This window comes from Piliocolobus tephrosceles, chromosome 1 (assembly GCF_002776525.5).
Source record: "Piliocolobus tephrosceles isolate RC106 chromosome 1, ASM277652v3, whole genome shotgun sequence".
Lineage (NCBI taxonomy): Eukaryota > Metazoa > Chordata > Mammalia > Primates > Cercopithecidae > Piliocolobus > Piliocolobus tephrosceles.
In genome coordinates this window covers 186,893,498-186,904,932 of record NC_045434.1, presented here as the reverse complement: position 1 = coordinate 186,904,932, position 11,435 = coordinate 186,893,498, and the positions used below count along the sequence as shown (strand labels likewise).

At 51.0% G+C, this 11,435-nt stretch overlaps 1 protein-coding gene across 1 annotated transcript; it reads right to left on the bottom strand.

Annotated features, from left to right (window-relative positions):
* Positions 1–2,483: 2,483 nt before the first annotated feature.
* On the bottom strand, positions 2,484–7,773 carry C1H1orf216 (chromosome 1 C1orf216 homolog). Its single transcript, XM_023232304.1, has 2 exons — positions 7,287–7,773; positions 2,484–4,952 (listed from the first exon to the last, which is right to left on the bottom strand). Exon 2 carries the CDS (start codon positions 4,945–4,947, stop codon positions 4,258–4,260), a length of 690 nt encoding a protein of 229 aa, XP_023088072.1. The 5' UTR covers positions 4,948–4,952; positions 7,287–7,773; the 3' UTR covers positions 2,484–4,257.
* Between the last annotated feature and the right edge of the window lie 3,662 nt (positions 7,774–11,435).

Here is an 11,435-nt window from a genome sequence, read left to right as displayed (position 1 = left end):
CCAAAGTGCTGGGATTACAGGCGTGAGCCACTGCGCCCGGCCTATTGTCCCCATTTTAAGATGAGGAAACTAAAGCACAGAAAAATTAATTGACTTGCCCAAGGTCAAGGAAACATAAAACAATGGGGACAAGGTTCAAATCCAGGGTGTCTGGTTTTAGGGTCTCTGCTCTTCACCAGGGGCTGTGCTCAAAAGAGCCCTCACACATTTAGAAAAGCGGCTCCTGGCCGGGCACAGTGGCTCCCAACACTTTGGGAGGCTGAGGTTGGCCGATTGCCTGAGCTCAGGAGTTTGAGACCAGCCTGGATAACATGGCAAAAACCCATCTCTACTAAAAATACAAAAAATTAGCCAACCGTGGTGGCATGTGCCTGTAGTCCCAGCTGCTTGGGAGGCTGAGGCAGGAAAATCACTTGAACCCAGGAGGTGGAGGTTGCAGTGAGCCAAGATCACACCACTGCAGTCCAGCCTGGGCGACAGAGTGAGACTCTTTCCAAAAAAAAAGGCTCCTTATAAAAATTCACTCTCTTATGCGCTAAAGGTTTGACAGAAGTCTCATTGTCAGAAATCTCCATTCAAATTTAGCCTTAGCCCTTTGCCAAAACATCTCTTAGTAAGTGGAATTTGCTAAAATTGGTTCAATACTATTTCTGTTTAAGTGTCAAGTGTGGAGATGACAAGAATTATTAACTGTTTCAGTGAGAAGTATACTTTGTGAGGTTTAAAATAATTATGTTGAGGCCGGGCGCGGTGGCTCAAGCCTGTAATCCCAGCACTTTGGGAGGCCGAGACGGGCGGATTACGAGGTCAGGAGATCGAGACCATCCTGGCTAACACGGTGAAACCCCGTCTCTACTAAAAAATACAAAAAACTAGCCGGGCGAGGTGGCGGGCGCCCGTAGTCCCAGCTACTCAGGAGGCTGAGGCAGGAGAATGGCGTGAACCCGGGAGGCGGAGCTTGTAGTGAGCTGAGATCCGGCCACTGCACCCCAGCCTGGGCGACAGAGCGAGACTCCGTCTCAAAAAAAAAAATAATAATAATAATTATGTTGGCCAGGCACAGTGGCTCATGCCTGTAATCCCAGCACTTTGGGAGGCTCAGGTGGGAGGATAGTTTGAAGCCAAGAGTTTGAGACCAGCCTAGGCAATACAGCAAGAAGCCATCACTACAAAAAAACTTAAAAATTAGCTGGGTGTGGTGGCACATGCCTGTAGTCCCAGTTACTCAGAGGCTAAGGTGGGAGGATCACTTGAGCCCAGAAGTTCAAGGGTACAGTAAGCTATGATTGCACCACTACGCTCTAGCTTGGGTGACAGAGCGAAACGCTGTCTCCAAAAATAAAGAATCGGACGGGCCCGGTGGCTCACACCTGTAATCCCAACACTTTGAAAGGCCGAGGCGGGTGGATCACAAGGTCAGGAGATTGAGACCATCCTGGCTAACATGGTGAAACCCCGTCTCTACTAAAAATACAAAAAATTAGCCGGGTGTGGTGGCGGGTGCCTGTAGTCCCAGCTACTCGGGAGGCTGAGGCAGGAGAATGGCGTGAACCCGGGAGGCGGAGCTTGCAGTGAGCCGAGATAGCACCACTGCACTCCAGCCTGGGCGACAGAGCGAGACTGAGTCTCAAAAAACAAAAAAAATAAATAAAAAATAAATAAATAAATTCAAATAAAAATAAAATACAGTATTTCAGATTTGTGAATTTTGGTATCCCTGGGGATCCTGGAACCAATCCCCTCAGATAACAAAGGATGACCGTATGTTATAACTACGTGTGTGTCAAAACCATCTAAGGACCTGAACTCATAGTCATAGAGTGCCCTTCAGAGAAGTGGTGACACCAGGGTACAGTTTTTTGTTTTATTTTGTTTTTTTGAGATGGAGTTTCCCCTCTTGTCGCCAAGCTGGAATGCAGTGGCATGATCTCTGCCCACGGCAACCTCCGCCTCCCGGTTCAAGCGACTCTCCTGCCTCAGCCTACTGAGTAGCTGGGATTATAGGCACCCGCCCCCACACCTGGCTAATTTTTGTATTTCTAGTAGAGACGGGGTTTCACCATGTTGGCCAGGCTGGTCTTGAACTCCTGACCTCAGGTGATCCACCCGTCTTAGCCTCCCAAAGTGCTGCAATTTCAGGTGTAAGCCACTGTGCCCTGCCCAGGGTACAGTTGAGTATGTGCGAGTGTGTATGGTATGTGTCCCTCACAATTCATTTAGGCCCAAAGGTGACACAGGAGAAGGACAATCCCATATGGGGCTCTCAGGGTAGAAGTCAAGTCTCCCCTGTCACACTGGGAGGCCTCTGAGAGACTTCTCCACCCCATCGGGTCGCCAGGCACAGCAGTCTAAATTCTTCAGTGTCTTTCCCCAAAATCACCTTCCTAGCTCCTAGTCCAGGACCCTACTCAAAAGAGGAGCTCAGATGGTATGGAAAAGAGGCCACCAGACAACAGGTAGAAGAAAAACACCTACTCAAGAAATTTAATTCTCTGCCCCAGTTTATTCATCTTGCGTTGGTCCAAAGGCCGCGTTTACACACTCAATATGCAAGCGCTACAGACAAAAAGTCTTCAGGGCCCACCCCTCACCCCCACTCCTTGGATCTTTCACTCATCCACCTGTCAGGGATGAAACTCTTTAGAGATAGACAGGAAGAACCCCCCACTTTGCTGATAGGGAGACTGAGGGCCAGAGGCTGCATCAGTGACTTCCATGCCACTGTTCACCCACCAGTGTCCCCTCTTCATACCACTGCTCACCCACCAGAATCTTGCATTCTCTTGGCTCCCAGGAACAAAACAGAGAGCTCAGCTAGAACCTTAGTCGTTGGTTCTTTCCAAGACTCACCCACTCTGTAACTCACGGAGCCTGCCAATCCCTGTTTGAAGGGCCATGCAGTGAAAGAAGGGGTTAAAATTCAGCATCCTAAGCATTTCCAGAGGCTTAGGCTGACACTGTCCCCTTCCCATCCCAGAAGGCCAACCTCTGGCTCCTCCTGACAGTCCGACTTCAGAGAAATGAACCAAACCAATTCAACATCCAATGCTTCTAAAGCCAGAGAGGCACAGCAAGGTAGCGGCAGAGACAGGGAAGCGTTATTTTCCTCATCAGCTTTGGAACATCTTGTCTGTTCCTTGCAGGCTTATTAACATACATTGCTTTTCATCAGAAGCTTAAATCAACAGGGTTTGCAACAGCTCCTTTCCCAGTGGAGAGATGGTTTGTTTGGGAACTGGTCTTTTAGAATTCCCGTTCTCCTATTCTTCACAGGGTTCCACTATTATCATCTCCCCTGTCCTCATCTCCCATGTGCCCAAAGGCAGAGTTCAAGAGGGACAGTCCCCTATGTCCTTCTCTGTCCCCACCCCCACCATCATCTCCATCACTACTCCCGATTCCCCTTCCTGATACCAGTTCTCCACCCACTGCCAGACAAAATTGCAGCCAAAATGCCATGGCAGTCCAGAACAGCCACTAAACCTCCTACAAGCAAAGCCAACATCAGGGACAATAGCCTCAGCTGAGCAAGTGTGGGTTAAGTGAGGGAAAGGGAAAGGAGAGGTGGCCTGGGAAATCCCAGGAGAATGGGTCAGCCACAACCCTCAGATAAATGATAGCATGCTAGCCCTCTGTCTCCAGGGAACAGTGGGACCCAGTGGAGAAGAAAGGCTGCGGTAGGCCATGAGGAACACAAGGTGTGGGTGGATACCCCACAGTGCAGCTGGATATGTATTTGCACACACCTGCTCATGAGTCTGCCTGCAAACACACATGCTCCTAACATACACCTCCCATGCCTGCAGCCACACACGTGCACCCCTGCACACACAAGGGCTCCCTCACATACACCTAACACAAGCCTGCACACTCAAACTCACTCATAGACACACACATCTTTTGCATATACATCCTCACTCATGCGCATATACACGCACTGCTGGGTACCTGTCTACACACGCACATACAGATTTCCTCATTCTTCTTACATACTACACACACACATGTTCACTCTTACATGCTCACATATAGGTCTGCAGATAAATTAGCTTGTGTGTGCACATGTGCACACAGCACACTTAAGCTCATTTATACGTTTACTCACACATTCCTATACACACCAGCCTACGTGTTAGCACATACAGACGTGCCTACCTGCAATCATGCCAGCAAATAATTATGTACTTACTACTGCACAACCTCACACATGCCTGCAAATATACACATACACCCTTGCACACTTATGGAGGCACACCCTTAGCGCTGGTCCTGGGGCCTGGATGGTGCTGCCCTCTGCTGGAGACAGCGAATAAGCTCTTTCCGGTTGTCTAGGATGGTGTCGAAGCTCTCCTGTAGTCGGGACTGCTGGTCAATCAACTGATGCTGCAGGCCCCGGATCCACTGGAGCAGTGCCAGGCGACGGTACATCACCAAGTGCACGTGGTGCTTTTCTTTCTCCTGCTCTTTGTAGCGCTCCTGGGCTTGTAAGTGCTGCACAGCCTGGGCCACTGAGGGCAGAAGGGGATCGGGAGGGCCAAGGCCTCGCAGGGTCCCACAGGCAGGCTCAGGACTGCTGCTAGGGCTGTCGATACTCAGGGAACTGCTGGCATAGCCGTTGTCCTCCAGAGGGGAGCAGACTGTGCCAGCACCACCCATCTTCTCAGGCTCAGCCCCGGGAATCTCTGCCCCCTCTGGGGGGCTGCGCACCCCTTCCTCAGGGGATCCAGGGGCCTGGAAGGCCTGGTTGTCAGAGGGCGACTCAGAGGAGCTCCTCCTCAGGATAGGTTCCACTCTGCCTGGCATCCCATGCCAATTCTCATTAGCATCCTTGGCACTTGCCATGAAGTTGGAGTTGTTGTCCGGTTGGAGCTCAGGCTGACATACTCCAGGAGGTGGGTCCCCCAGGAACTGGCCCCCCTCAGCTAGCTCTGGCTGGATGGCGAACATTTGGTCTGTAAAGGGAAAGCAGGAGACTGAGTCACAGTAGGACAGGGTGGGGTGCCTGAAGTCAGGGCAACTTAGCTGCAGGGACAAGGCTGAAAGCAAGAGCCCGACCACTCCCTGTCAAGCCCTTTCTCTTGACTCTGGTGACACTTCCCTTCACGGTTTTCATCCTCCCTGTCTACCTGTTCATTCTCAGTCTCCTGCAGAGGGTTTTTCCTCAGTCCTCAGAGCCAGGCTGTCTTCTGATTTTCCACATTTCTCTCCAGAGGACCTCATTCTCTGCTGTAGCTTCAAGGACCATCACATGCTGATGACTCTCATCTGTCTTCAGCCCAGATCTAACTGCTATCCAACCCTGCAACCAATCATAGGCTCCTCAAATTCTACATAACCAGTCTGGGTGTGGTGGCTCATGCCTGTAATCACAGCACATTGGGAGGCCGAGGCAGGCAGATCACCTGAGGTCAGAAGTTCGAGACTAGACTGGCCAACATGGTGAAACCCCCATCTCTACTAAAAATACAAAAATTAGCCAGGCATGGTGACAGGCACCTGTAATCCCAGCTATTTGGGAGGCTGAGGCATGGCAAGTGCTTGAACCCAGGAGGCAGAGGTTGTAGTGAACTGAGATTGTGCCACTGCATTCCAGCCTGGGTGACAGAGTGAGACTTCATCCCCCTCCGCCCCCCGCCCCCCACCACCAAAATTCTACATAACCAAACAAGCTCTCCTTCAGTATCCTCAGCAAGATGGCTCCGCCCTCCATCCAGAAGGCTAGGAGCATCCTGGGCTCCTCACTCTCCTTCCTTCTCCCATCTCATTGATAACCACATTCTGACCATTCTTCCTCTTCCAGGCCATTTCTGACCTGGATTACTGCCTCGGCCTTTTCACTGATCTCTCTGCCTCCAGTTAAAAATGTAAATTTCACTTGTCACCACTCAGAATGCCCTCCCTGAACTCCTGCTAAACCTCTATGTGGCCTACAAGGCCCTGTTTGATCTGGCCTCTGCTCACCCTTCCATACCTGCCTTTTGCCACGCTGCCCCTCCCATCATAGCAAACTGCCCAGAGATCTCAAAACAAAAACACACCGTTGTTCTTCTTACAGGATTCCTTTGGCCTACAATATCCTTCCTCTCCCCTCCCCTCAAAGCTCCTCCCTTCTCCACCCAGCAAATTCCTTTTTGTACTTCAAAATCAGCTGTAATATCCTCATGTCTCCATGTACCCATGTCTCTGAAGCTGTCTTCATACTGCCCCAATCAGTATTACATAAACAAGCACAGTTAGTTATGCCTTCCTCTGGGTCCCCACTGCCCTGGGTACACACTGTCTTATCCAACTTTGTGTCTGTCCCTGGCATACATGGTCGACGATCAGTGAATGTCTATTTAACTGGCATTTTTGGTTTGTGGCAATGATCTTGTAATAGCAGTTTGTAATCTAGCTTGGACCTCCCCTATATATCCTCCATCATATTCCCCAGAGTCAGCCAGCATTAGCGCCCGGAACCAGGCTGTCTGTGCATACAGGTACTTCCTAAGCCAGTGAATGGGAGAAGAGACTGCAGTGAACTTCCATGCTCAGGAAGCTACTCCCGACTCCCCAGGGCTGGAAGAGCTGGGTTCGGTTCCCTCTCCTACCCCAGCCAGGGAGCCCAGCCTTCCCCTGTGAGAAGCTTTTCTTCTGAGCCTGCCCCCTTCCCTCCCAAAGCCTCTGGAACACGGCCACTATCTTGTGTCCCTGTCCCTAGCTTGCTCCATCCTGAGGCCCTGGAGGGCGAGCATACTACATCACTCTTCTCTCCTCCATAACCTGCTTCTAACCAAAATTAGGGTTTGAATTGACAAAGGGATTCTACTGACCAAACAGCACTGGGATTAGAACAATTTAAGAGCATAAAGAGGAAGGATATTGTAGGTGGAGCCGGCACTGGCAGGCGCTCCATAGGTGGCACGGACTCTCCCCACCCCCAGCAATAGGCAGGAGTCCTGGGGAGAAGGGTGTAGGAACAGTTCCTTTGTAATCACCCTCTAAGCAAGGCTTGTGGGAAGGTGCCTACACATGTCCCCTCGCACCAATTTTTAATTTTTCCTATACTTGGATGGGGCCATGAAGGAAGCTGGGATGGGGTGGGGGTGGCGCTAGTGATCGCAGGGTTCTCAGATATAGTATAATAGGAACCCCGACACCGCAGGACTAGGTCTCTGACCAAATAGGAGGGGAGTGGGAGGCCACCCCAGGAGGCACAGACCATCCTTCCCTAGTCTCCTCGAAGGAGGCCGCTGTGACTCCCCGCTTCCCGCGGCTGGGCCCCAAGCCCCCCGCCTCAGACTCACGGCCTAGAGGCGCCCGCTCCGGCGCGTCTGGCTCTGGCTCCGCCCGGCCCTGGTGGTGTCTAGTCCCTGGGCTGGGGGTTCCTCGGCCTGGGCGTCTCCGCGGTCCAAGCGTGGGTGCGGGGCTCCCGGGCAGCGCGCCCAGCCTCAGGCACGGACTGCGGAGTCAGGCGGCGTCTGCGCGGCGGGGCGGGGCGGAGCGGCCGGGCCCACGTGGGCCGGTTCAGTTTTCCGCGGAGCCGCGCGCCAGGTTCTGCGCCGGAACCGCCTCGCCCCCGCGTGGGGCCGCGTTGACCCAGGCCTTTCAGGTCGGGTGCTCTCTCCTATTGGCGTTCGCTGGGCACTTCCCATCAGTTCACCTCACTGCAGACACCGGGCCATTTTCAAGTGAAATCTGATTAGTCACCACCTTCCGGCTTTAAACTCCTCTATGGCTTCCCTACAGCCGAGACAACCCCTAAGGCAGCAGCCCCGGGGCTGTGCGCGTCCTGCCCTGCGTCTGCCTCTCCGGCTTTGTCCTCTACCTTCCCTCTCCGCAGCTACCCTCCCGCACGCCCCTTTCCGCCACGGGGCTTTGGCACGCACGGTTCCCTCGGTCTAGCATTCTCTTCCCCCTCTTGATTAATCCTATTTCAGCTCTCTTCTCGGAGAAATCTCTGACTTCCTAGATCTCAATCGTTCCCCCTTGTATGTCAGGGCACGTTCCTTTTCTTCACAGCATTTATCACAATTTGGAATTATATATTCCTTTTTGTGCTTACTTGACTAAAGTCACTGAAACCGGGCGCGGTGGCTCACGCCTGTAATCCCAGCACTTTGGAAGGCCGAGGCCGGCGGATCACCTGAGGTCAGGAGTTCGAGACCAGCCTGGCCCACATGGTGAAACACCGTCTCTACTAAAAATACAAAAATTAGCTGGGCGTGGTGGCCGGCGCCTGTAATCCCAGGTACTCGGGAGGATGAGGCAGGAGAATCGCTTGAACCTGGGAGGTGGAGGTTGCAGTGAGCCAAGACTGTACCACTGCACTCCAGCCTGGGCAACAGAGTGGGATTCTGTCAAAAAAAAAACAAAAGAGAGAAAGAAGGAGATCCCATCTGGGACAGGGCACAGGGCTGATGTCCTGTACCTGGAATGGGGGCTCTCCACAGGACACAGAGCCCATTCATGACGCCTGTGCAGTGAGCACCAGTGCTTTTGCCCAGGTGAGGAGGAACAAGGTTATAAAAAAGGGTCCTGGCTTCCAAACTCCAGTGAATTCTTCTCAGAGCTCCACTCTACTGAAGCTTGATCCCCCTCTTTTGCACCCTGGGGAAATGTGAAGTTGGGGATGCTGTTTGGAATAAAAGAGAACAGAGTTCAGTAATTGCTGACCCTAATATATGAGGTACCCTCTTCCAGTTTCAACTTGATTCCAAGTCACCATTCTGCAACCTAGAGACTAACTGGCAAATTGAATCACACCAAGAAATCCTATATGCAAAAACAGGGAAGATGGAAAAGAAATTTTTATGATTATGATGACTATTTTAAGAGGGAAAAGGAAATAAGAAGAAGGCAGAAGTAATTCAAACTTTGCACACTCCTTCAGCTAAGAAAATACAGGTGGAGATGTCAGCCTCATTTCTACAAAACATCAGATCCTGTAGCCTAAGTTCTCTCCCTTCCCTTATCCACTTCAGGTTCCCCTGGCCTTCAGCCTGGGGTGACCCAAATCCAAATCCTTACTGTTTTTTGTGTGTGTGTGTGTGTTTTTGAGATGTAGTCTCGCTCTGTCGCCTAGGCTGGAGTGCAGTGGTGCAATCTCGGCTCACCGCAACCTCTGCCTCTCGGGTTCAAGCGATTCTCTTGCCTCAGCCTCCCGAGTGGCTGGGATTACAAGTGTATGCATCATGTCAGCTAATTTTTGTATTTTTAGTAGAGACGGGGTTTCACCATGTTGGTCAGGTTGGTCTTGATCTCCTGACCTTGTGATCCACCCACCTCAGCCTCCCAAAGTGCTGGGATTACAGGCGTGAGCCACTATGCCCGGCCCAAATCCTCACTCTTACAGGCTCTCAGCTTTGGTGATCTAGGGTTATGCAGTTCTCCCCAGACCACAGAGCCATAAAGTCATCAATTGTTTGTTCTGCCCAGAATAGCCTTTCTCTGCCTCTGTTTGGACTCTGTCTCTCCCAGCTTAACCGTATGGGTCAAATGAAAGCCTGAAGAATCAAGGGATAGGAACTCCACTCCAGGTGAGCCAGTCGGAGTCCTTCTCTGGGATCTTCTGAAACGAAATTAAAGGAAGATGAGGCAGGGAAGAAACAGAGATGAGAGACAGAAGTTCTGATAATGTTGCAGACTCTGTTTCCTGAATCTAAATTTATAGTTTTGTGTGCCTTATTTTCCCAAGCCTAACTTGAGTGGAATTCTTTCACCAACAATCAAAAGAATGCTGATTAATACAATAGCACAAGGTAGTGACCCCAGGGTCTCTGGTTCCACTCACCCACCTCTCAACCCTTATTAGGTAGCAGTAACTCCCTTTCTCCTTGAGAGCCATTATCAGTCCAGTCTACACTGTGACCACCCCCTTCTATTCCTCTAGTACTACCAGGAGCCTGAAATCCAAGAGAATCATCTTTGTGTTTCTTGGTTAGAAACATTCCTCCCACGATGCTATCACCATCTTTTTTTTTTTTTTTTTCCAAGACAGTTTCACTCTGTCACCCAGGATGGAGTGCAGTGGCGCAATCTCAGCTCACTGCAACTTCTGCCTCCCAGGTTCAAGCCATTCTCCTGCCTCAGCCTCCTGAGTAGCTGGGATTACAGGCGCGTGCCATCACACCCAGCTAATTTTTGTATTTTTAGCACAGACAGGGTTTCACCATGTTGGTCAGGCTGATCTTGAACTCCTGGACCTCAAATGATCCGCCCACCTCACCCTCCCAAAGTGCTGGGATTACAGGCGTGAGCCACCATGCCTGGCTGATGCTATCATCTTCTGACCTGCAATACCCAGAATCTCAGAGACAGGAAGAAAACTCTTAGTCCTTTGGTACAATCATATAAGGTGCCACAACCACCTCTGCCTCTTCTTCCTATGCATTCTGGCTGCAAAGGACAAAACATTATCTATATTGATTTAAAGCCTATATTGGGCCTGGTGTGGTGGCTCACACCTGTAATCCCAGCACTTTGGGAGGCCGAGGCGGGCGGATCACTTGAGGCTGGGAATTCGAGACCAGCCTGGCCAACATGATGAAACCCCGTTTCTACGAAAAATACAAAAATTAGCCAGGCATGGTGGTGTGCATCTGTAATCTCAGCTATTCGGGAGGCTGAAGCAGGAGAATTGCTTGAACCCAAGAGGTGGAGGTTACAGTGAGCCAAGATCGTGCCACTGCACTCTAGCCTGGGTGATAGAGTGAGACCCTGTCTCAAAAAACTAAAACTAAAAATAAAATAAATAAAGCCTATATTGTGCTCTGCAGGGCAGCACCCCAGCCTGGAACAGCTGAGTCATCAGTTCCATTGTTCTAAAAAGCTAGTTATTCCTCGTTTTTTTGAGATGGAGTCTCTCTCTGTCACCCAGGCTGGAGTGCAGTGGCATAGTCTCGGCTCACTGCAACCTCCGCCTCCTGGGTTCAAGCAATTCTCCTGCCTCAGCCTCCTGAGTAGCTGGGATTACAGGTGCCCGCCACCTGGTGAATGTTTGTATTTTTAGTAGAGACAGGGTTTCACCATGTTGGCCAGGCTGGTCTCAAACTCCTGACATCAGGTGATCTGCCCGCCTTAGCCTCCCAAAGGGCTGGGATTACAGGTGTTGAGCCACCACACCTGGCCTAAAGCTAGTTATTCTTAAATAATATAATACCTGCTAAGTCAAATGAATTCATTTGAAGGGAATCGGATTATAGCCTCTTTCTTTTCCTTCCTTCCTTCCTTCCTTCCTTCCTTCCTTCCTTCCTTCCTCCCTTCCTCCCTTCCCTCCTTCCCTCCTTCCCTTTCTTTCTCTCTTTCCGTCTCTCTTTCTCTCTCTCTCTTTCCCTCTTTCTTTTTTTTTCTGAGACGGAGTCTTACTCTGTTGCCCAGGCTGGAGTACAGTGGTGCAATCTTCATTCACTGCAATGTCTGCCTCCCAGGATCAAAGGATTCTTATGCTTCAGCCT

Bases quoted from the DNA above. Each gene is read 5' to 3' on its own strand.
- C1H1orf216 (XM_023232304.1), bottom strand. From the start codon at position 4,947: ATGTTCGCCATCCAGCCAGAGCTAGCTGAGGGGGGCCAGTTCCTGGGG.